Here is a 26,862-nt window from a genome sequence, read left to right as displayed (position 1 = left end):
CTGCCTTTGCTTTGGATGATGATCTTTGATGAGGTTTATATATAAATATATACACACATAAACACAAATATATACACGTGTGTGCACAAGTTTTAACAATGGTATGATGCACATCAAAGGTCATGAGCTGGGACCAGATCCCACAGTCATGCGAAAACTCAGCATTTGCCAACAGGATGCTCGAGCGCTGAGGATCCAAGAAGAACGACTCGGTGCCAAAAATAGAAGCTTTTAGAAGCAAGAACCCACAGAGACTTGGATATGGATCAAATAATGAGAGCAAAGCATCTTTTCAAAACACATACATACATTTGGATTATATGCTGATTTGAAACTAGATACGATTATTTCTAATTATCAGTGAATATGCTAATTGTTTTCTCGATTAATCCATTTATTGTTTGGTCTTAAAATGTCAAATAATGCAATCTATTGCACTCACAGCCTCCTAAAGCCTAAACTGAGGTTTCCAAATGTCTTGTTTTTATCATTTTAGTTTTGTTTACACCGTCACATTCTAAAATCTCCAAAAACAGTCATTAGACATTTGAGAAGCTTTAACAAGATAATACTTTATGCATTTTTTTAATCAACTAGTAATCTAGTTTTTGTTTTGGCCCATCATGTTTGAGCAGGCTTTGGTTGCCCGCAGGTAAACAGTCCATGTGGAGAGCAACAGAGCCAGAACATTTTGACCGAAAGGCATCAGACATTGGCCCTTTAATTTACATTAATTCTTATGCAGAAAGAGATTAGTCAAAATGAAATCAAGACCTAAAACACAGACACAGAGTTTCACAGATTGTGTTCTGTGTGGAGAAAAATTTACATTGGAGTGTAAATTGTGTACGATGTCTACTGTCTACACCAGAGGCCCCAACACCAACGAAACATTATAAATAAAATGCCCCTCTCTTAACTCAGGATCACAACAATCTTAAAGTGTAAATGGAAAAAATGACAGCTAAGGAGACACACACACACACACACAGACACACTCACACACTCATACACGATAGAAGATGTAACACTGCATACATCACACAGGTGAACAAAGTGTTCCTCCTTTCCTCCTGCAGTGTGCACTTTTTGACAGGTGTGAGACATCATGCGGTCCAATATTCCCAGGAAAGCTGGGTGAGGAACACGCTCAGAGACACAGACTCAAACTTCAGCCGAACACAAGAGCAGACTAAGAGAGGAGCTCTGTCTTGGAGGTCACAATGCAGCATCATCATGCAGTAAGCACAGCAGCTGAACGCTGCATTTTTGGATCAGGATGCTTGGAATGCAACGGTTTATCAATTTCTTACAAATGGAGCCAAACATACATTGAAATTCCTCCCAGTACCTCTCTTTTTCTCTGTCTGTCAATTACTCCCTCTCTCTCTGCCTCTCCTCACCTCAAACATCGTCAGCTCCACACAGCACTACACAATATAACACATCTGTTTTACTCCGAAATGTTGCCAAGCATGGAAGCACAGAGGTTCATCAGAACCAAGTAAGTGGTTTTGGGGGAGATTATTTGGAAGATTCACGCTGCTTTGTGAATGTCTCTCACCAGGTGTGCTGCTGCAGTGTGAGGCACAGCAGGGGGTCGTGGCGTCACTAAAGATGCTGGAAATTAGTGAAGAGGGATAGTGCATGATATCAGATGAAACCATATCCCTGTAAAATGTTATGTTCAAGGCTTAATTTTGTGCTGTTTTTCTCAGTCTAAAATTCAATTCACAGCTGCCCAACTAGGCTGTCCCATTTTGAAGGCTCCTTAAAATGCGGCCAACATATGCGTCCTTTCATTCCTGAGAAACAAAGGCTCCAACGGATGGATCCTTATCGGCCCAGCCTTTCCCAGGAATCATTGTGCCCTGGTGACAAACCGTTATGGTAATGGCGCCGGCAACTGACAAGACAACAAATGCTTTAGTATCACGCATCACTGCTTAAAAAACAGAGTCATTTCCATGTTGGATGACAAAGGATACACAAAAAAATAAATTGTTCATGTCAGCTCAGAAAAGCAGCCAGTAAATGTTATGCAGTCATTTTCAGTGAGTGCACAGTGGCCTTGTTTGATTTGGTACAACCCTCCTCTGTCTGAAATGATTTTGTGACAGTGGTGAGTTTACTGACTTATCCAATTTGAGACAATGCCAGAGTGTAATAATGATGCTGACAAACAATGTGAGCTATATACGGTAAGGTTGACTTGACTTGCATACAATATAAATGTCACAATCACCATATTGTTGCAGTGTGAGCTTGTAATGTCTGTCTTGCAGAAGCCAAGTTAGATAAATGGAGTAAAGATGAATATGTGGGCCTGTAGTTTGGCAAAGACTAAATGTGATGATTCTTACTATTCTTTGCAGGAGAGCTCAGGCCTCTATAGTGAGCGGAGACTTTCAATGCGATGATTTATGGGGCAATCATTAAACCGGTGTCCCAGATTTAGTTTCTGGCAGTCCTCACTGCAAAATATTTTGGTATATGCAAAATTCAGCCGTAGAGTCTCAGCTGGATTTCTGACCCAGTTCAGACTGTTTGTCCTTAAAGTCCCTGTGTGTGAATACAGTTTAGTGCACTGTGTAAAACACAGTCAGCCACACACTGGTATCTGTCATAGCGAGTCAGATCATCTACAAATCATTAGGTGTCATCTAAGAAGTCGGACCTCTGGTATTGACAAGACTGTGTGTGCAGATTTTCAGAGTTTAAATGATCAAATCTTTTACTCTTACTCTAAATTCTATAATAAAGATATATAACTTAAGCTGCCTTTTCTCTAAACCCCATCACTAAACAAAATAAGGATACGTTTTTTAATGTATTCATTTTCGTCACAATTTTCCAGCACCCACTATAGACACACACACACCTCAGCCTCTAAAGAGCAGATCCAATTCAGTTTTCTAAAAATATCTGAAAACAAAAGTTGAGACGAAGAGTTAGCATGACTTTCTCAAATTTTCCACCTCATGGGGTCTGAACTAGAATGTGAAATATAAGAAAACCTTCACTGCCTCAAAACGAGGGAGAAATCACGGGATCACATCATGACTCACTGCTTAAAGTTTTACACGATCGCCCGTGTTGGTCCGACGTCATTCTCTGCTCACGTGTACCTTTGCATGGAGCACAGGATGCTAAAGTCAGTATGAGAGAGGGATCCATGAGAAAAAAAAACACTCCCAGGATCTGAATGATGCAAAGTTAGACGCGGATTAGTGATGTGTGATGTTAAATATTTGAATTAATTTGAGAGGATTAGGAAGTAGGCTCTTGCTTCCCTTGAGGTTTAATGGACTTATCCCTCACTAATATGGTCGCAACAGTTTGCTGTTTATTTAATTTATTTTTTATTTAGCTAATATTTTTCCTTCAGTAAAAGAAAAAATATCTGACAATGGCCTGGACACTTTGACAAATAACATGAATAAAGGAAGAAATCAAGGAGCTCTCAGTGTCAGTCAACTGCTAAAGGTCACATGTTAAAGTCCAAACCACATCATTAGTGTTGACCACATGACACATTCACAACCTACAAAGCTGCCTTCAAGTGCACTTTGACAAAGTGACAGAACGTTTCCACACCTGACACCGAGGACAGCTTGTTCTCCCAGGTTATTGTTATTGTAGCAGCTTGGGCCTTGGGATTAAAAAACAGTAAAGCCCCAATATGGAGGGTGGTGTTTTACCATAGCTGTGTATTCCACAGCTGTACATGTGCAGTTTCTACACGCGGAGGGGGCTGATACATTATTCAACTGACTGGACATCAGAGTGACTCATTCCAGCTACTAGTCACAGAAGAAGGTACCAGTAGGTGGAAAACTATTTCTGGAAGTTACACTCAAAGTTCTACATGTATCCTTAAAGGGAGAACAAATTGACCAAAATGCATCGAAACGTTCAACTCGAGTTGTCTTGGCTGGGATATCTGCTGTCTACACCTGATGTAATGTGTGCAATGCCGGTTTTCCCCATTTTATTTTGAAATGACATCCCTTATGTCTCTGTTACTTCTTTCCTCTGTCTCCTGCCATTGTGGTCGCCTGCCCTGCACCAATTGGTTTCACCTTTTCCAAATCATCCTCGCCTTCCTTGTGTAGTTAGTCTCTGTGATCCCCTCACATGAAAGATGGTCAAATACCTTGTAAAGCTGAGAGGAACTGTGAGATAAGTGACAATACAACTATCAGAGGTGGCAACTTTCATTTATTTCTAATGGAACTATAAATAAAAGTTTCCACACTAATGAAATACAGTTTGTCAAATCTCAGCTGTTAATTTCCAAATGTAAAATTATGAATTATGGAGGCAAAAATAGAGATCCCTGTTCTTGGTTTGTTTGCTAAATCTATCTAGTGCACTTGTCAGCTGTGGCCACCTACTTGATTTATTTTGGACGGGTAGGAGGAGATGTATGGAGTGCTTCTTCACAGTCTTTTTGTGTGGGAGCCATCTGTTAAAAGTGCTCCTCCGTTTTCCTAAGCTTGTGGGATTGTTGGTTAAGGGTTATATAAAAGAGATTTTAAACATTGATATAGCAGCCAACAACTATTTTCTACATCTAAAGGATGTAGTGCAGTAAATGGCGTCCTGAGCAGACGAGGTCACACTCCCTGTGTGTGTGTGTCCGTGATCTGAGCTTCTCTGTTCTTAGTTTTGGAGGCCAGGAGGACAAGCTAATATCTGCCCCTATTCTGCAGTGTGACATTTTTCAGAGCACACACCCTGTTTAAACACACCTTTCAACTTAAACCAGAAACAACACCTTATTTATATATAGTACATGGGCTACAAAATAGACTGCATGAAGATGGATGATGTAACAGCTCCCCCACAGTGTAGCTAAGCATCTTGATCGCCTTCTGGTGGCTAGGTCATACACCCCACCTCCTCCATGTTACCGGATGGGATTTGATGCTGTAAAAACTGTGTGAAACATCATGATTGACAGAAACAGAAACTGGCTCGTGATTGGTTTAGCAAATGTATCGGCATGATCATGCTAACGCGTCTGGCTAAACATCAGGTCCTTGGCGCAACATGGCAGATTTCATATCCAAGATATTTTGACGTAGTTTCTTCACATTTTAGAAACACACATTAACCAAGCAAAGCAGCTCACTCAGAGGATCAGACAGTTAGAGACAAAACAACCTGTGAGTACGACATGACACATCCGTTTAACCATTCCTCACAGCAACTAGCGTGGCTGTTTTTTAGTTTTTTTGCGCTCCTGTTCACATGGTTCTTGGTTTCTGGTTATGCGATTAGCTGCTGCTTTCACTGGGCTTCGCAACATCCAGCGCCTACATAAGTGACCTGCAGCCTGCGAGGCTAGGGGTATGAGCAACGAAGCGTTTAGTGGGGGTCCGATCTTCTGGTACTAGAGCGACATCTAGAGGAAATATATTGAATATCATCTACATAACCATTAAAATAAATAAGTCCAAAGAACTCAAAAGCAATAAAACTTAATAATTTTCCAACTTCCTCAGAGAACATTGTCAACCCATCTCCTGAGTGTTTTGGCTGATGCCTTCATTACGGGAGAAGCGCACCGAGCTGCATGTGTATTGCGGCCCTGAATCAATGCAGTGTTGCAGAGCGTCAGAGTGAACACTCTCACTATCATCGTTAATTTATGATGATGCGTTTCTCTCTGCTCCTCTCGACTTTTTTCTGTCTCCCCCTGCAACCACACATCTCCTTCTCCTCCCTCTCTTTCTCTCACTTAGCTGTGGCTCCTCAGGACCGGGCCATCACTGCAGACAGAAGGAGGGTAGGATCTATATATAGAAATTGGACCAATTATAAAGCAGATGTTCCCATGTATGATGGTGGGAGAAGTGGCGGAGAGGGCATAGATGTGGCGGTGTCTGTGTTTTTCGTGGCCGTCTTCCCCTCTGTCTCGTTTCTCTGACTCTTGTCATCACAACATTTTTAAATCAAACACATCCTTAATTACTTCTTATCCAAACGCCTAGCACAGTACTTTCTTATCTTGGTTTTACAAACGTCACAACTAGGGATGTCACGATATGAAACTTTGGTGCCACCGTTATTGTCAGAGGAAATATCACGGTTTCACGGTTTTCATGATTATCGATACTAAAGAAGCAAAAAGGATTCCTCCTCTCGCTGTGAACTCCTCCGATGGAATTTTATCGTCAGCGTTGGTGGAAATAAAGCCGTTACGTCAGTTCCCTCTTCTCAACCAACGTTTCAGTTAAGTGTCTCTCACACACAAAGTAGCGCACACACAAGACGTGACTCACAAGAGGAAATTTCACGATACAGCGCACAATCAAATTACGTGACTCTCGAGATGCAGGGCACCATTAGATGTCGTAGTGTCTACTGTTCTAACGGTTATGAAACCGTGACATTTTGAATGTGCTCACATGTATAATTGCCTCAAACACATCTCTATTCTTAACCTGCATCTCGGAATAATCCTCGCCTTCTCCGCTTGATTGACAGCCCTGTAACAGACTGTGGCATTCAACACCCATGTGTGGCTCGCTGTTTGCATCTCACTAAATTGCTGTGCCATTACCGGATTGTTTGCCACAGGTCTGACATGTATTATTATACATAAAAAATGATCATCTCTCAAACAATCCTTCACGAAACAGTAGTTAGTTAATGAGAAATTTGATAACTAATAGTCTTTTTTTTGTCAAAGAAAGAAAAACTACAATTGCAGTGCCTGTTCTAATGCTGCGTTCAAGGCAACTCGGATGTCGGCATTTTCCAACTTTCAACTTGAAGAAGTGCAATGGAACACCCCTCAAGTTCAGACTTGGGAACTCGCAAGAATTGTATCTACCCGGACTTCACAGAGAAGCAGTTGTCTGACATCACACCACAGTGGCCACATCATGGAGACATAGACGCTGTAGCACTGAGGCCCATCTACCATCTGTTGGAATATTGTTGACTTGTTTCTGAAATTGAGTGATGGTGTGTCTGTTCTCTTCCTCTTTTTGTAAAATGTGTTTCCAAGTATAAAAGTGCACTAAAATAAAATGTATAATGGTGTTTGTTGGGTTATGCGTTGTTTCCTCTCCTCTGCTTTTTTTATGTATGAACGAAGGCTGCACTGGTCACAGTCAAGAGTCAAGTTAACATCAGCCATGTTTGTTTACGTTGGACGTCGCTCCATCACCCTGCATTGGAACGCTTGGAAGTCTGAACTCGGAAATTTCCTGAGTTCCGAAACCCTGAAGCCACCGCTGCTGCACAAACAGCTGGTTACTTTTTTACTCAAAGTTCGTTGTAGCACAACTCAGTACGGAGAACCTTAAATGGCAGAATCAGTTGCCTTGGCCATTGTTTCCCGTCGGTTTTGTTGATGAATCCCAACCGCCGCTGCTATAGAGCCCTGGTCGCCTATTTATCCAAATATTATAAATATTGAACATGTCACATTTCCAAATCCCACCAAATTCAACATTGCACTTCCTTTGGCTCGTAACAGAGCAAAAACCAACTGTGAGGCCAATAAGATAAAGAGTTCTTAAGATCTGTGAGAATTATTCAGAGATTTCTGTAATTAGGAGACGGATCGAAATATGGATTCGCCCACGGTTATAAACACTCTCATCAGCACTGACTTGTCTCTGTAATTTGTTTGGAAATCCTCTTCAATAACCGGTTTTGCTCATATCATCCCTGTAATCTGGGTCAGATCAATCAGTGTGTAAATGAATTGTAAACAATGAGGAACACTGGAACTGCAATGAATCAGGGACTGTCCCCTTTGAGAAAATATAATAACTAGCACAATTACAACAATCACAATCCTGTATTCCAGTAAGTCCGCTTCAATATGATATATTAAAAATATATTTTTTGTAATAAGACACTGAGATCTTGGTTTAAACTTGTCTCTTTAAATCAATATATCCCGGTTTCCACTTGGGTGAAACTTTCCATTTCAACTTTCTTGCCACAGCTGTCCGTCTTTCCTGCTCCGTCCTCGCCATCACTCTAATTGTATTCCAGTCATCATCACCTTGATCTGCAACGGCGTGGTCATCATCAATTTCAGAGGGAGTGATAAGGCTGCGTTAGATACGCTGCAGTGAGGCAGAAGGCCCAATCCATGCTAAGTAGGTTAGGGGGGTAAATCTTCAGGTCTCCAGAGGCTGAGCGTTGTCTCCCTCAGTGTCTCCGTGTCTCTCTCCCTGTCAACATCTGACAAGCTCACCAAGGCTGAGCTCAAATATATCCACCTCCACTGTTCTTTTTACTGCCAAGTTCTCCTTCGCCCGCTGCCATGATCTGTTCTTTACTCTGTTTCCACACTTTTCTTTCTAGTCCTTCCATTTCCTAAAGCTTCCTCTTTCCAACCTGCTGTTCCTATCCTGCATTCATGGACACAGGTGCACAAGCTTACGCAAACTCATTAGCCTACACCTTTGCATCTAGGAAAGAAACCAAGCACGTACCCCTACATACTTGAGTTTGCCCGGCCTGCAGTTACTCTGATAACCTGTAGGTCAGCTGGCATCCCATCTTGGTTGCACTTTGCAACATGACTCACTGGAGTTGATGTGAAACTTTGTGACGGATGACACAGCCGCACTTGACTCACAGTAACAGCGAAGCGTAGCCTAATTCAAATTAGGCATGCGATTTATTTTAAGATGAATAGCAATAGGCTTCCTCAGCTACCTGTTAATAGTAATGAGTGTTTAGATTGAGAATGATGTGGAAATGTGTGGCGGTGTTAAAAAAAGCTTTTGTTTGGGAGCAGCAGTTCTGGTCGGTTGTTCCCGTCAGAGAGGAGGGATACACAGCGATACCAAACTGTGCTGCTGTAAAGGAACAGCACAAGCTCTGGATAAGGGCCTGAGATTCGTGACAGCAAACAGGAAGTGACCAATACATTAGCGAGCACTTTGGCAAAGAATAAGAGTGATAACCAGGTCTTTGGGGATGAAAGATCATTAAACACTTCCATCAGTCCGGGTGAACAAACGGCGAAAGCTAGAAGTTCACAACTCTCGACATGCATGCGACTGATTCACATCCTGACTCAGCTCAGTTGATGCAGTTCAGCCCGAGAGCCAGTCACAGCCAAGGCAGAACTAATCACCAGCATTACTCAAAAATGTCAATGAGAAATATTAACCTCAGTGCCATTGTAGCACCTGAATCACCCACTTTGATTAAAAATTTAAAAATGCACACTCACTGTAAGAGTCTGTGAATTCCTGTGAACATATTCCATTAAAGCTCTGCTGCTGTTAAGTCCTGTATTCACTGATATCCTGTTTTTCTTTTACCTGCTCTGGATGCTGTGGATAGAGCTGTGACACAGCTGGCAGGAAAGCAAATGCATATCTACTAAATTGAAAGGCTGTCACAATTCAACATCATTCTGCGTGACGCAACCAACATGACTCATATTTGTTTATGTATAGAGCTGCACACTGGGAAAATACGTGTTACATCAAACAAAGCCTGGAGGCTCAAAGATCCCTGTTCCTGTTTGTCAGTCTGTTTGACATCACAGGGACTTTGAAAGATATCCTGGTTGTCTACAGACAGCCATGTCAATTATTTACATCTATATATCATTATTTCATTTAGGAAAACACCTGCTGGATAAAACAAGCACCACCCTATCGCTTCTATTCTCTTCAGCATTTGGCCACTTTTAAAAACACATGCCTGAGTTCATTCTGAGCCCTTTTCGTGCAGTCTATCACACCACAGATATTTTTCACAGTGTTTTAGATGTATTTGTTTTACATCTGAATGCATCATGGCATATAGTAACTGTTCATAACTTAAAGATTCTGCTTATATGGATCGGAGATTCAAACCAATCTTTTTTGGTTGGTGTTTCAGTCAAATACTATGAGACTAGAGCAAAAGTAAAACCACCAACCATAACTCAGAACTGAGACTTAAAAGAGTTTACGTAATGGAACAAACAAGGGTCAGTTTAAAAATGAAAATGGACATTTTAGACATTTTTGTCCTATATCAAGGACTCCCTAAAAATGTGAAAACTAAATAAAGAGTTCCTTGGGAAGTTGAGCAGCACCACCTACCTCTGTGAGGTGAGGGTTGGGGTTGAATCCACACTGGTTGCACACCATGGAGCGGCACTGTGTGCAGGTGTTGACGTTGTCGTCCCCGGCGCCCGTCAGGTCGGTTGTTTTGCAGACGGGGCACAGTTTGCTGCTGGGCATGGGCGCAATCTGAGGCACAGAGTAAGGAGAGGTGGGGACGCTGCCTCGGTCTGGGGACACAGAAGGGGACCTTCCAGTCCTGCTGCCGCCCAAGTCCACCTGCAGATTCCTCCTGGCCACATGACCCTGGCCATGCTCTAATGGAGGTCCGGCATTCTGAGGGGTGTCGTGGGAGGCTAGCCTGTCCCCTGTCCCGTGACCACTCTGGACTCCTGCTTTAGGCCCTGGGTCTGATGGCGGTGGTCTAACAGAGATGAGAAAGACAACACACAAGGTGGTTAATACAAGACCTTGGTCCTGGGTAAGACGTTTGACTGTTTTAAAATATATATTTAATTTGACTATGATATAGTATCATAACTGATCTCATCTTAAGCTCCACTTTCTTATACAAACAGCCCACAGTGAAACATTGAAACAATCCAATCTATAAGTCAAACGCTTGTCAGGTTTCGGGCTTTGAGGACCCAAAAAGCTGAACAAATGGCAATGCAGGTATAATGTGTGAAATTAAAATTCAGGTACCCTGTGGCAGGAAAACCAATCATCCAAACACAGAAAGTACAAAACCCAAATGAACAAAAGAGGAAACCACAGGAGGCAACAGACAACCACAGAGGAGAAAAATGGACAAAGAGTAAAGCAAGAGGGAGATGCACACGGAAAGAAGCTAAAAAGTAAAACAGGAGCTAATAAACTCAAAGTACATAAAACTGGGATTTAAATCGAAACACATGTTAACAAAAAGGCTAAAATCTATAAACACTAAACAAGTCTAAATATCCAATTATACAAAAAGTCAATTAAGTCTATATAAATTAAAACAAAGTCCCACTAAGACAAATTTAAAGCCCCTCAAAAGTTCCCCACAGGGGGAGAATCATGAACAATTTAAAGATTATATTCTATATATACTAAACTATATTTCATAGAAATAACATCATTCATATTTGCTCAACATTAGTGAGGGAGCTGATTAGAGAAGAATGTAGGCAATAACAGTGAGCAAGGGAAAGGTGTTAGTTAGTGACTGAGGGAAACAATTTATGTGGCACAGGTTCAGAGCTTTGTTTGTAATTGAAGCAGCCTAGTTTGTAACATTTTAGTGATGCAAATAAATCTAAAATGTTGCTTATTTCTTTTTAAGTGTATACTTTAAATTAGCTGCATTTAATGATTTTTACGTTGTTTTTTTAATACCAGTAACTTTGTCTGGAGAAGCAGCAGTACTTCTTCTGGAGTGGTATGTTTTGGAATCGTTCAGCTGTGAGATCCACACGCCATTAAAAGATTTTATGGATGTTCACTATGGGAAAGATCAGACTACTCAAACATTGGCCAACAGAGAGGCCGATGCTTAATATTTTATACAGCCTCTCTAACGTTCTGTGAAGTGCTCCTTGTGGCTTTTTTTCACTCTGAAGCTGTTCTGCTCTGGCATCAGTTGTATTTGTTCAGAACAAAGATGGTGCATCAGAAAACAGTACAGTCAACTTTTGACTTCCCTGCTCATCATGATGGCTCTCAGACATTATTGTCAATAATTAAATCGGAATGTCGGATTTCCACCGTCATAACAACTTAGATCTTGTAATTGCCGTTCCCATCATCCTCAAACCTGCATCCGCACTGAGAGAGAGATGGAAATAAAGAATTAAAACAGAGCAGGTTAGCAACTGTGAGTAACTGCTGATGACTTGAGCTGCTGCACAACTCTAACCTCAGTGCACACAAGTTACCACACTGGAGTCCTGTGAGCAGGGAGATGAGCCCATCAGAAAATCCTGTACTTTTCAAACCATCGCTGCACGGTTCCACTTGGAATTCAACACAATCCTGACGCCGGGTTAGCCACCGCTCGCTCTCACTTTGTTTGAGGCTAACTGGACATTTCCGGACAAAAATATAGCTACAGACCATCGACAAAGTGGGTAGACAACTTAAGTCTAAATGTATTCACTATCCTCACGAGATAGAGACTTGTTTCACATAACAATTATCACTTCAAAATCAAAAGCCCAGTTGACCAATTTCCCTCTTCAGGTGATTCTGCGTCCAGATGATGCCTTAACTGAAAACACCAATTCTGAGTGGATGAAAGTAATAGCTGGTAGAAAGGGATTTTTAGAGGCTTTGCTGAACAATAAAATGTTTTGCAAATAAATAAGTAACAAACAATAAACTGTCACTTTATAAATACATTGTGGAAATTCTTCTGATTAAAGTTAAAGATAAAGTTAATGCTCTTCACATTGTTGAACTTGTCATTATTAAGTAAATGTTGATTGCACAATGTTATGGCAACAGAAAACTGACACCATCGGCATTTATGTTGGTTCTCCTAAGGTCTCACTTTCACCATTCTGTCTGCAACTGGTTATGAATGTTCCTTGGTGTAGGGGAAATGATCTGATAGACATGTGCTTAATTTTAGCCAGGTATACAGTATATCATGGCAGTATCAGTATAACTATAAAGGAGATACTACATGTTTCTTATTGATTTATACCACTGTCCATTGGAAATGAAACTTGGAAGCTGAGGCCTCCGAGGGAAAATCTATCTGTTGGTGTCCCTTTAGTAATATTTAAAGGTCAAAGCAGAAAACTAGAAGATGCATTAGACTTACACATGTTCAAATGTACAGCTTTGGGCCAAATACATTTTATAGGCATCAGGTGGCGTAAATCAAAAAAATCCATACAATGCATTTTTCGTAAAATGCTGAAAAGAAGGTTTTTTTTTTAAGAAGAAACACTTTTGACTAAAATTGCTCGACTTCAGGACAGATTCATTTTTTCTTGCTGGGGCCGCCGGGAATCAGTTTGTGAAACACGAGCTTTGCTCCCTTTCCCAGGGTTATGGAGGAGTATTGTAGATTTGATATACGACATTTTGGTCCAAACTGGTGACAAATGCACGATTGCTAGATTTCAGAAATCCAGCAGAACGCTACTGTGCTGCAATCATGCAAAAGGAAAAGGGATCATACAGAACACAAATGTGCAAAAGTATCAAAATTATGCTTTTCATAAGCTTTTGTTGTTCGATACATTTTAAACTGAAGTGTAGCTTCACTGCCAGTTTCTCAGGAATAGACATTAATTCCCTGTGTCGTGCAGCTGTCATAAACACTGAGGACAGTCTATCCTATATTTGTATGAGCTGTGATTTGGTTTATGTAACCTCCATATTGTGCAATGCTTTCATTGCTGAAGGTGAATTAATTATGAAGCCTACTGTCTGTACACTTAGTCTAAAACCATTACTACATCCACTATTTTTCATTGGTTCTTAAATGGACCATAGTTTTTGTTTGGGTTTCTCCTTGAGATTAGATTTTTATTGATTTACGTGACTTGACGAGCCATGTGTTCCAGACACTGAATGCAGCATCTCTATGAGCATGTACTGGATGGAGCAAGTACTGGTAATCACAAACTCATTTGCTAAACAGAAAGCAATAGGCCGACAATATTGTTGTGTTGTTGCCTTTTGGCTGCTTCCATGAGGGGGTCACCTCAGCGGATCACGTTCCACTTGTTTGATTTGGCGTCAGTTGTTTATGCCAGACGCCCTTCCTGACACAACATGGCTTTGTGGGGGTCAAATCGGCATCCCGGGGAATAGCGGCCAACCTGCTATACCACTTGAGCCATGGCCCCTCTTAATGAGCACATTGTTATAAACATAGGAAATATCTGTGGCTTGTTTTTGTTTGTTTTTTAACACAAGGCAGTAGTTCCTAAAATGCTGCAGGATTACGGTAAAAGAAGAATAGGGTGACTCCCTTATCTTAAATGTCTTCTATGGTCTTGGATTGAAATGAATACCAAATTAAATGATCTTAAATTTAGCTAAATGCATATATGGACTTCACTTCTACATGAGGTTTTATACATGTAGCATATTATGCCCCATTCATATTAGAAGGCAAACTCATAAAACGCTGCAGCTCAGTTTAATTAAGATGAAAGTCTCCTATCTTCAGTCTCGCACCCAGCCACCGTTTCATTTGTTCTTCACACTCTCACAGGTTCTTTTTCCGTGAATGGGAAACGTCCAGACCGAACGTGCCATGATCTGAAGAACGACACTTCAATCAGCCTCATGATATACTCTCCCGCTCCCTGCCATCTCTCACTGTGTCTCTCGGCACATTCGGCTCTCACAGTCACATTTATGAGGCACCTTAATATACCAGAGAGAAATCAAGATATAAAAGAATCATGAGGTTACATGGGAGCTACGGCCCTTTAAACTTGCCCCACAGCGGGAAATACATAATAAAAAGCAAGGTATTTTTTTTTTCAAAAAGAAACCTAGACAGGGTAAAACATTATTAGAAGCATGTGGTGGACTCTGCGTACACGTAGCTCACTGTAACACCTCACAGTCACTTACATAATCAAGCAATGTGTCTGTGATGAACAACATATGCAGGGATCTATGGATCTGTATGGATGACAGTTACACATGCACACAGAGAGGAACCGTGAGCAGCTGCAGCAAATCCAAGATGCAGCTGTTTCCTCCGCATGTGCCTATTCAGCTCTACAACTGTTGAACTGTGTAATTAAGGCAATATCAGATCTTGTTGGAGGGGTAATCCCTTACACACACCCACACAGAAAATACAGACCTACCGGCTACTATGCAATTACGCACACACATTCTGAGCTGGTTTATGGGGGGTGGAAAGGCAAATCTTTTATCAGCCTACATTGTTTGATATTTAAGCCAACAATGGCAAGGTTTTGCATATATGTAAGTGCCATCAAAATGTGTGTAGCTCGGTTTGAGTGTCTGGGTTCAGGCTGGACTTCTTCTAGAGACATGCAACACCACTCCTCCAGAAGGAAGGAGCCTCGTCTGTGCAGCTGCCGGTAGTGAAAAACAATTTCCATGCTGATATGAATTGAGATCTGATAAATGAGGCACATATTGCGTTACGGTCCTGTGCTCACAATGACGTGTGATGGCAGCCCTGTCACCCTATACACCGCTGTCATCAGTCTACACAGACGTCTGCTCAAAGGTGATTTCTCACAATGAGTCTGTGTATTTACTGGTTTCCACGTCGAGGCATGTTCAGGGAGTCGTTCCTGCAATGGAAGCGACTGGATCTCTCAGCGCCAGATCCAGTGCACATGTATGCATTTCTAATTTATTTATCACCTGCAGCTATAAGGGACATTTGTATCTATGAGATCTATTTTTAAGGATTACTACGAACTTGCCTTGATACGATCTTTCATGAGCTACGGCTGCGTGAAAACGGGCGTAGAAATCCCCACTGAATCGTCTGGTAGATATATGCAGACAAACAGCATATCTACGTTGTCTTATCTACATCGAGAGCGTTTTCACATTTGACTTGGACCCAAACTCACTAACAGGGCGGTGCTGCCGATCACAGAGGAGAACCGGTCGGAAAAAAAGGGGGCTAGTGGTGAATTGTGTTGACAAGGATATAGAAATAAATAATTAAGCACCCATTCAGGTTTATCTCCACGGACTCGGCTGATCCTATATCTGCACAGATGTACCGAAGCCCCCCTACACGCCGTGTGTCCGCCCTGATTTCCGCCCCGCAGCCTCCTAGCTATCGCGGCTACCTGTTAATCCCCGGGCCGGGTCCAGCCCCGCTTCCTCCGGCGGGCGCTCCATTGCTGGGCTTGATGAGCTGTCCAGAGTCCGCTGGTGCTGAAATGGAAGCCGGAGCCCCCGCCGCGGGGACGCCGGGTCCGGCCTGTCCCGCCTGTCCCTCCCCCTCCATGCTGGCCTCGTTCCCCATCGCCTCGGGAGCGGGTCTCGACACGGAGAGACGGTGTCGAAGGTGCTGCTACAGCTGTGGTGGAAACTCGGATGGAACTCAGCGCTGCTCCTCTTCCGCCATCATCACCTACAATTCAGCATCCTGCACGGAGCAGGCGCGCTGACGGAGAGAAGGGAGCGCGCTGACGCAATGGGTGGGAACTCGAGAGGCCCGTGCGTGCGCGCTCTCGCTGCTCTCCTTATATCGAGTCACTACCACGCACACACACACCTCATCACTGGGGACCTCTGGGACTGGAACACCCCCACCCTTGTGAAATGAATAGTGAGTCCTTCCAGAGACACACAGGAACATTCATGTTACATGTTTAACCTGATATGGTTGATAAAAGGTTCAGTGGGTAAGAGGGATCTTTATTCATTATAATGTGCTCTATTCTAAGCAATGTTTTTTTTAAACTACAGTGCCCAGCTATTCAAGGACTTCAGTGGAACAGTAGTTGTGATCATATTTAAAGATTTAAGTTAATGTCTCAAAAGTGTTGGATTTAACGTCATCTTTTGGACTATTTTCTGATTTTCCTATAACAGACTATTTAAAATAAAAGATTGTCTAAAAATAATAGAGAGTTCAACAGAAAAATCTCATATTATCTTGATAATATTCATCATTTTACTTCGATAAGATCAAATCATCACATTATTGTACAGCGGAAACAGCTTATTTTGATCACAGATATAGTGATCAACAGTTTAAATGGATCAAAGAACCGTTGCTATACAAATGCTGACAAAATAATCTGTTTATAGTGATCTGTTACTCCCCTTACAGTGTTCTTGAGCCTTTTCATACATGTTTTTGAGTGAATAACAGTTTTTACAGTTTAATGGCTCCCTCAAAAATTTACTGCCATTATTGTCCCAACACTATAATAGTTTTTCTCAGCAGCAATACTGAGCTATGAATGTTACTAAAATGTCACCTCTTGCCTACAATAGCAGGTAGATCATTGATGAATCACTATAGAGCTGAAATGATTAGTCAATTCATTGATTGATGAATCACTCACTATCCTGAAAGTCCATTAAGCTGTTACTGTCAAAGCTAAGATGACACACATTTATTGGCTTGGGGTTTTAAAGTAAGAAATGTGACTATGTTAGCTTGGGTTCATCATGAGGAAGCCAGCCAAACAAATTACAGGAAAACAGTGGTGACATAACAGTACAGAATGGATTTATTTAAGTCAAACATCTGCTCCGCTGAAGGTGTGTGGCTGAGGGGTATTTTTCTTTTAGCTCCGACTCCCACACAGGCCACTGTGAACACTTTACTGCTCTGCCAGAGAGAAATTGTGATTCTTATAAAACCATCATGCCAATACTAGACACATCTAAAAGGTACGACTGATTGTGTGCAATGAAAAATAAAGAAAAACTCAAAATCCAGATGGGATCAAAAGAACATTTTAAGAGTGATGGTTTTGTCAAAAGGTGAGAATATCCAGGAGTAAATTATGTTGAAAAATACTGTTTACTTCAACTTCTAGCAAAAAGTGGATTTTTAAGTTAAGCATAAAAGCTTTAAATGTACAAATCAAATTTAGAAAGAAAAACTGATGAAAACTGAGAACGTTCTAGGATACAGAACATAAACTAAAAACAACATATGCATCTGTATATATAGTACATGTGCACCAAAGCCATGGTGACACAAAACAATACTACTGCAGCAAACCCAAGGCTCATTTTTATTGTGAATGGTATTTCCTCACAGGTTTCTCTGAGAGATGGATCTGAAACGACCCCCTTCCTCTTTGAATGATTGCTCACCCTAGTGTACACCAACTGTCACTGCAATAAAATGTATTTGATCAAATTAACATTTTCATAAGCCTAATCAATTAATATTAATTTGATCATCAACATTTGTAAGTCAATCGCGGATCTTACATCTTACAATCATATCATCATGGATCCACCGCTACAGTCAGGTGACTTTTGCAAAAACCCAAAACACACTTATTATAGCGAGGTATTTTCACCTACTTTATTTATAATATGAATTGGCAAGCACAAAGAATGACTGAACTCATTGTACAAGTGAGCCATTAACAGATACATATGTACAAAACACACAACTGCACACAACCAATCTAATATTCACTCACTCTGAGATCCAGTTCAGGTAGAAAAATAACACAAGAGCTTGATTTTCATTCGCAGGACCTCGAGAGATATACATACAGACTCTCAGTGGACTGGACATTCCAATGAAAAGGAAAAAAAAACTAAACCTGATGCATCATGACTTCTTCTTGATATTAAAAGCACCTATGAAGAATGTGATTAAAATATGCTTTCTTTCATTTTATACAGTGAATTACTTACAAGAAGTAAAGTGAGGCTGAAATGCTGTGGATGAATAAAATGTGACCTTTTCCGTCAAAACATTCAATACTTCATTGGCACCGAGAAATCACTAGAGATGGACACAGCTGAAGAGATTCTGACTTATGGTCACCAAAGTGTGTGACTTACAGAGGTGTTTAAGAGAAATCCACTTTATTGTATTGACCACATGACTCTAGGGAAGAAGTTTCAATAAAAAGCATCCAGGTGCATTGTTGGGGACATGCCTTTTTTCATATTTACAAACTGTAGATAGCATTGGCACGGGAAGAAAATGTACAATGAGTCTAAAATGGCAGTACATATTTACACATGGGATAAAAGAACTGATCAAATACATGGTGGATGTCATGAACAAGACGAGGCTGAGAGTAAAATGCAACAGTAATCCGTCTGAATGAGGACTTCAGGAGTGCAGCAGCTTATTTTTCTCTGTTACTTACAGGCGTTATGATTGTTTGTGATTACTGGCGTTTGGCTTTGTAAGGTCGAGAGCGTTTCCTGCGATCCGGCTTCCTCTGTTTGTGCAAGCGGCCAATACTTACTCCTTGGCGACGGCGCACGGAAATGTTTTGCTCGACAAGGCTCGCCAACATTCCTGTAAGACGATACCGAATGAAGGAATGAGTAAATCATGAAATTTTAATAATAAAAAAAAAACACACATTTTTAACTAGGTATTTGTTATGCATAATTTTCTTCCTTCTCTTGAAGGACGGTTATGTAATGAAAGTATGTGTAGTGACGTCACATCTGCTGTGTTTTGTGCAGGTTTTGTTAAGGTGGAAAAGCAGAAATGTGTTTCTATGTACTCCTGCTTGAAAGAATATATTTAACTGTATAAATGTTAACTGGTTCCTTAATTGTCGGTGTGTAACATATCCTCCTTTGTTCTCTTTTCTGCCCCATTTTGGCAAGAATCTAAGACCCCATTCCCATCCTTCTTGACAGATCCAATCACAAATGGTCTAAACGCACCGAAATGTGCCCTCCATGCATTCTGAGACCCGATCACTCAGACCACTTTCTTTTCGCTGAGTGAACGCAAATGCATCATTGGCCACATATAACAGATCAACTACTCAGCTGACGTCCTCTGAACCACTGCATTCTCACATTATTTATTTATGTTGATTTATTTGTGGCCACAACATCAACACTGTCCACCACATGATTGATACTTTTTTCAAATGGGTGATATTTTTTATTTAAGTAGATGTGTGTGTAGCTCATTGATCCACTCCGCCCCTCCTAACTCCCCTTGTTTGTAATCTATTTCGCTCTCTCAGGCTGACATACCGACACACAGACAATCATCGGTATCAACAGACTGGGTAAAACTACATAATTTTGAGTTTGCAAACATAAATGACCTGCGTGTTCATTTAAATACAGAGCAGGGAAGTGAGATCCAATCCCAAGTGGTCACGGGAGACAAATTCAGGTCACGTTCTAATGCCAGGTGTGATCAGATTAATATGAAGCTGACCACGTGTGGTCGGATCTCTAAGGACAGATGTTATAACCAGATCTGAACAAGGCCTTAATTGACTCCATGGTTTCGTTCAGGGTTTTATTTTAATATTTTGTAAAAAATATGGTCTAATGTGAATAAAGAGAAGTTAAAACTTTTGGACACAAATTATCCACAACTGGGAACCAGGAATTTAAATGCAACTTCTAAAGAGGTTTAATTTAATTTTTATGGAATTGGGAAAGATAACACAAAATATATTCAAAGACAAGTAGTAAAAGCGGTGATTAGATTTACCTTCTTGGGCCAGCATTGAAATAAAGGTGCAGATGAACTCATCGTAATTGTGTGTCCTCCTCTGATCGTCTATCTGAAGAAATGAAAACAAATCATTCCGATTAAAAACAATTACAATGTGCATCACACCGAGGATATTGGACTGATAACAGGTGATCAAAACCTACTTTGTATTTCTTTCTCTTTTCCACTTCTTCCTTTAGATACACTTCATAATTTGCGATATCGGCTTCTACACACTTAAGCAGTGCGAGCAGCTCCTGCAAGAGACACAATAAGATGAACGGCTGTGTGTTTGTTTGCTGCATATTTTTAGGACACAGCTTCAGTAATGAGCTCCCTAATTGGCAGAACAAGCAAGAAAAGTGAGCGTAGAGCGACACAAAAAGAAATTGTAGGAGGCTGATAAGCAAATGATTTACATATAACAGTACATTATAACACAGTGGATTTTTCTGGACTTACTTTTGGTGAATACTTATCCCCGGCGGGCTTGCTGCCTGCAGCAGTATCCGTAGCAGGGAGTTTTTCGATGCTGGGTTTCACCTCTGCTCCATCTTTGCTCTCCTCTTCTTTCACCTTCACAGATGGTCCCTGCTTCTCTTCCTCCTTCTCTCCTTCTACCACTCCTGCTTGCTCTTCCTCTTTTATCTTCTCAGGCTGCTTTGTACCCTCAGCAGCACAATCTACTGTACAGATAGGGAAAAAAGCAACAATCCACTATTAAAAGTATTGTACGCTATCCTCATTATGGGTCAGTCAAAACCATTTACCTCTACTGTCTTGATTAAAATACTTTGAGTGTAATATCATGTGATCAAATGCTTACTTCAGCAGAGGCACTGACATGGACGACAGAAACAATTATATGTACTCACCAGATGGAGGCAGAGCATAGATGATTCCATCCTCCTGAAGGTGTAACATGGCTAGGCTGACAGACGGACCCAGTTCTCTCACAGCACGATTATGTCTAGAGTCCAGCCTGAGCATTTCATCTTCCCCAAACAGCACACGGGACAGATGGGATGCAACCGGACTGGACGGCCGCGTCGCAGCCTGGGAGCGTGCAGGCGAGCGCAGTGGGGAGTTGAAGGCACTGCCGATCTCAGAGGCTGTGTCGGTGCTTTCGTTGCTCGGCGTGGGGGAGGGCTGTGAGGCAGATGTGATACAAATGCCCCCCGTGCGGCCCTCTGTGCGTACGGAGAGAGGTGTATTTAGGGCATCTTTCTTCTGGGCCTCTTTCTTCAGTTTCTCAGCCAAGACAGTCAAAGCAATCTGGCTTTCCATTCCAGCCACAGCCCGTCCTGGTCGTGAACGCAGACTTGCTTTCCGCCTAAACCTACACAAAATCAAACATTAGGATATATCTTAGAAAGGTGTAACCTATGAACTAGACGTTTAAAAACAAATGAGGCAAGTTTTTGCTTTGTCAGATCACAATAGGTAACATGATGAATTTACACCTATACACACATCTCACCACTAACCTGTTTGAAGTGCTTGCAGAACCAGTTACTTCCTCCTCATCATCCTCATAGTCTTCATCATCGGAGTATGGTGGTTTGGGAGGCCCCAATATCCGAGAGCGACCAACTACAGCAGCGAGATCCTCTTCCTCCTGTCAATTAGAAACTTCAATAAAACTCCACAAAAAGAACATTTTATGTTGGGCTGACTCCCAACATAAATTTAGACTCTGATTCTAAATTTCCCACAGGATTAATAAAGTATCCATTAATCAATCTATCTATCTATCTATCTAACATCTCAGACAGGAACTGAGAAGAAAAAGAAAATCTTACAGTAGAAAAGTGAGAGTATTTAGTAATAACCCTTGCTGTCTTACAAAGATTAAATGTATTTCTTCAGAAAAAAATTAGATAAATGTTTTAAAGTGCTATTGTAGGTGTTTTCGTACAGAAAACGAATCATCAGCACATTTAATAACTTATAAAACATCGAAAATCTTCCTGTAAGCAAAAACACGTACCTGCATCGGAAGCTTGGCGTAGTTGTGGTTGTCCAGGAAAGCAGGCAGACGTTGAACAATTGGGTCGGGACTGGTGCCCTGCTGAGTACCTCCTCCAGAGGGGACTGTTGGTTTGCCCATGACCTTAGTGTTTCCTGAAGGGTTAGGGGCATTCTTAGACTGATCCACTGAATCTTCAACAAAGGTCCATGTGTTTATATGTATTAGATTTACACAGTTTACAGGATAAATTCAAAGAAACACAGTGGGAAGAAATCCAAAGACAATACCTTTAGATGCCCCCTTGGATGTAATTGGCTCCACATCTGTCTCTTTCTTTATCACTTTGGTGCTGTCATCAGGTGAGGAGGAGTCCTGCTGCTTCTTGTCATGTACCAGCTCCGGCTGGGTGAGCCGGATCATCTGAAGTCATGTCAAAGTCTTTTAATTGCCCCCATCAAATTAGAATTACCACATCACATTTATATGTCTCTGCCAACCGATCACGTTACAGGTAATATGCCCCCCCCCCCCATGCTACTAAACTATGGTGTTAACTAAGAGTCACAACTCACCTTCATCATTTTGTCCTATTAGACATTTATCTGAACATTTCTCAGAATTGCGTTTTGTGACTTTACAATGGGCTTGACACAAAATCTATTTAAATCTTTTTTGAGTGTTTTTGCCAAATTGGAAGACACTGATGGTTTTCTGTGATATGACGTTCATGAGATAGACACACAGGCAAACAGACGACAACCCCAAAATATAATTCTTTCAAGCCATGACTTTCAGAGGTGGGGAGACATAAAAACATACTGAAGGTATTCCACACTACTATATCTTTAACAGTTTTTATGACGAAGGAGATTAACTTGGCGAGGGTTCGGTTCTTTCTAATTTCTTTATCACATTTCCACTTAGTCACACTACATAAAAACTTAATTTGCTCATACGATTATTATAGGTATTAGGAATGAGGGTTTTTATTATAAAAGAAATTAACTTTGCTCTGTCATCTTAACACCTTAACATCTCTTCAACTAGGCCCCTTATTCTGCCACCAAGAACCATGGAATATTTAGATTTGCCTGCGATGAAGCCTCTGGCACTTCGTTACCTTCTGTAGACCCTCGAGAACAGTCTGTCGATTCCTCTTCAGAATCTCCAGTTTGGACTCGTACTTAACTCTGCGGTCAGGCACCACCGCCATCAAGTTGAAGCGGATATCATGGTATGGCTCACTGTAAAATAGCAGAGCAGCAGCATTAGAAGAGAGCGTTGAGGGTGTGTGTGGGGAAGGTGAACCACTTCTGACTGAGCCAACTGGCTCAGGACTTACCCAGCAGTGGCCAGTCCAATCCTCTCCATGATAACACGCCGAGCTTTATCAGTCCATTCCTCCTCCTCTCCCCAAGGCCCTACAGTATAATATATTTAAGTGGCAACTTTGTACAGATGCATTGATTGAACAGCACCGTGTCACAGACAGACGAAACCAGGACATGACACAGTGTTTCTATGTCATTATGAGTCTTACCATGGTCAATGGGGTAAGCCTTGAGTCCGTCGAGCTCAAAGAGACGGTCTTTGATGGGCACATAGCTAACAAAATGGAATGCTTCCATGGTTCGCACTGCACTGATTCCATTCTGTTTCTCCGGCAGGTGCCTGGGCTCCGGTCTCCATAGAAACAAGGAAAGAAAGCTTAGAAAACTGATGAATGTACAAAGCCTGCCACCTCGCTTTTTTTTTTAACCCCACAGGAGCAGAGAGAACACATATATTTAAAAACTGAACCACTGGCTGTAACATACCTGGCATGGCTGTTGTGTGCTCTGGCAAGCTCTGGGGCATTTCCTATTGCGTAACCTTTACTCTGAAAGTAACATTAAAACATGAGAGTGAGGAAAAATGGAGAGAGAAAGTAAAAGAGAAAGGGAAAGATGGCATTTAAAGTGAGCAGCTGAGACCAAGAAGGTGATGGTTGACGGTGAAATGAAGAAATAGCCTGACTTTAAATTATGGTCGAGGTCCAATATGTGTTTGAATAAGCCTGGGAAGCTCTGCCATTGTATATTCAATATGCATTAGAACCATTTATTTTAATTATCTAAATTCTCATTTCCACCAAGTGTGTCATTATTATTTAATATAACAGAACTTTGTGAACAAGTACAACAAACAACTTACCTCTGGACTAAAGCCTTTAGTGAAAGCCTTCATGCGACTCAGAGTGGTGCCAAGCTCGACACCACTGCAGTTCAGGAGCACACTCAACAAGGCGTGGGTGGCACATGAATTCGGTATAAGCTAGATACAAAAATGACAGCACAGAAACCCCAAAAGTCAAATTTAGAGTTCGTTAATTCAACGTTTTTTGCATTATGGTAAGACACAAACACACAGGTAAGGACACTGGAGGGCTTGAATAAGCAATTTCTTATTGTTACAGTTATGATATGTTCTTACATTACCAACCAATGGTGTTGAATAAATATATATTTATTGATTTATTGTATTTTACCACCAACCACTTCATTAAATGTCTAATACTACTTATTGTGGCCTTTAGTAAAAATAAGAATGTTTTACAAATGATAAGAGTTCTTAAAATTGACGAATTACATTTCTATTACAATTCTCAAATGGCAGCTATCAAAAAATCGACTACGTATCTTATAACTGTGATCAAAACAATTTGTTCTATAATTGCCAACCACCAAACAAAATCGTCACGGCAATAACAACAATGATTATTGACTTCTACGATCAGATCACTTACCTGATGAGCAAAGAACATATCATTTACAATTTCCTCATCGATGACAGAGGTCTCATCCACCAAAGTGTTGACTTTCCTCCTGGATCGACGTTCCTCGATCCACTTGAACAAGAAGATGAACCCATACACAGGACTGAAAAATAAAATGACAACAAATTTATTTTAATTGTTGCTAAAATAAGTCCAGCAAGATGTGAGAAAGAGGGAGTTGTTTAATCACAGACATGAGCTTTAATGTCAACTGACTTGATTCATGTGTTATCACCACGAGACTATACTACACATTACGGCCATTCTGTTTCAAATCATCACACGTTTAGGTCACATCGTTACAGATATTAGTGATATTTGATGTGCTGGCTTGGTCATATGAGAAAACTATGGAACCAAAACTTGGTATGGATAATGGGCTAACGAAGTTGGAATTTTTTTAGTAGGAATTTGACAAATCATATCTCCCTTAATATAGGTCACAGATGAATGCTTCTTATATCAACTTAACAGTCTTTTCACTAGCTAAACAGTTAGTTATCCCCTATATAAATATAACTGCATTATGAGTGATTAAGACAAAAATTTAACAAAAAAAATCAAATAAAATTTAATCTGTCAGATTTTGACCAAAGTTTGCTCATAAGGACTTGCAGACAGTTTGGTCTTTGCTTTTTCATTTGTTGTTGGAACATCATTATTAATCTATAGAGGCATCACATCGCTAATTTCTTCCCATGCTGTGTTTAGCAGCATTTTGTGATCAGTAACATGCTAAATAACAATTCAGCACTTTGTTGATGAGCTCCCAAAAACTGCAATGTGTTGATTTGATACAGAACGACCCATTACTGGCATCAAGTAACATACCTTGGACATTTGCTTTGAAGATCATAGATTTCCTCTACCTGGAAACCTTTCACACCTGAAAAATATATACACATGCAAATAAACCCTTAGTTTTATTCATCCACATACTCAAAATCTGTGTGTCTGCTTTTTACACTGCAGCATAGCAAGAGGTGTAGCTGCTGTAAATGAGCTACTTACCAAAATCTTCCACCAGCAGAGTGAACAGCCCTGAAAGTATACAACATTTTATTTAGGACACAATAGACCACATAACACTCACTGAAATAAATTACAGACCATTGTATTATTGTACAGAGCTAATTTTACTCCTCATAATTCGCCCCTTGTATACTACTATCAACTTGTACAACACATTACACATTGACATTCTTTTTATACATCTTTTAATCGCATAGTGGACTAAACTTTCTTTCCGGGTGTAATATAACAAAATGCTAAAGAAGCTAAGCTGTCCCTCTGTGTTCTTTAATGTGTAAGCTAACGTTAGTTAGCTCTGTGTTGTGTGTATGTGTCGACAATTCTCACCCGGGTCGCTCTCGAGCTCCAGCCAGCCTTTGTTCATGTTTGCATGCGAGCACAGATGATCGGTATTTAAGATGTTTTCCAGTCCATGTCGTCAGGAGAGATAACAAACTTTGACTGTGACGCTGCGTCCATTCACAAGAAAACTGTGCAGAGCTCAACATAAACACAATAGACAGAACTAGCCGCGTTCAAAGCGGCGTCATCAAGACGCGACGAGCGTCCGGCTCATTAGCTGTAACTTCCGGTTGTCAGAACACAGCTAATGAAGACATGAGTAAAGACACACCGCTAAACAGGAAGAAATGATCCAATTAATTAATCAATGCACATTCTGTTCATTTTTTCCAAATAAAACAAAGAATGATCCATGAACCAGGTAAAGTGTTACGTTATGTACACATAGGAGCAAAACTTTATTCATATTGCAAATACCATTGACATTGAGAGCTATCATACAAGCTGCTGCCAGAAAAATGTTGGTATAATGTGAAGATGAAACATTAGACATAAATATACAGAATAAAAACTA

The 26,862-nt window shown here is 40.9% G+C and overlaps 2 protein-coding genes across 3 annotated transcripts in view; both read right to left on the bottom strand.

Annotated features, from left to right (window-relative positions):
- bsnb (bassoon (presynaptic cytomatrix protein) b) overlaps positions 1 to 16,020 on the bottom strand; it is a 56,953-nt gene extending 40,933 nt beyond the window's left edge. Inside the window, 2 exon segments of the mRNA XM_053446278.1 lie at positions 10,083 to 10,467; positions 15,842 to 16,020. Coding sequence (XP_053302253.1) covers positions 10,083 to 10,467; positions 15,842 to 16,020 — 564 coding nt within the window.
- A 2,003-nt stretch (positions 16,021 to 18,023) lies between these two features.
- Positions 18,024 to 26,546, bottom strand: bap1 (BRCA1 associated protein-1 (ubiquitin carboxy-terminal hydrolase)). Of its 2 annotated transcripts, none has more exons than XM_053437719.1 (17): positions 26,334 to 26,546; positions 25,986 to 26,015; positions 25,806 to 25,860; positions 24,945 to 25,077; positions 24,353 to 24,472; positions 23,977 to 24,038; positions 23,700 to 23,842; positions 23,502 to 23,580; positions 23,280 to 23,403; positions 22,447 to 22,579; positions 22,178 to 22,311; positions 21,675 to 21,805; positions 21,063 to 21,526; positions 20,650 to 20,873; positions 20,352 to 20,444; positions 20,185 to 20,257; positions 18,024 to 19,011 (listed from the first exon to the last, which is right to left on the bottom strand). In XM_053437719.1, exons 1-17 carry the CDS (start codon positions 26,368 to 26,370, stop codon positions 18,878 to 18,880), a joined length of 2,169 nt encoding a protein of 722 aa, XP_053293694.1. In that variant the 5' UTR covers positions 26,371 to 26,546; the 3' UTR covers positions 18,024 to 18,877. The 2 variants fall into 2 exon arrangements, with proteins under 2 accessions (XP_053293694.1, XP_053293704.1); XM_053437729.1 differs by having other exon boundaries at positions 20,650 to 20,870.
- Positions 26,547 to 26,862: the final 316 nt, after the last annotated feature.

Source organism: Pleuronectes platessa, chromosome 2 (genome assembly GCF_947347685.1).
Source record: "Pleuronectes platessa chromosome 2, fPlePla1.1, whole genome shotgun sequence".
NCBI classification, from domain to species: domain Eukaryota; kingdom Metazoa; phylum Chordata; class Actinopteri; order Pleuronectiformes; family Pleuronectidae; genus Pleuronectes; species Pleuronectes platessa.
This window is presented reverse-complemented; position numbering and strand designations above follow the sequence as displayed.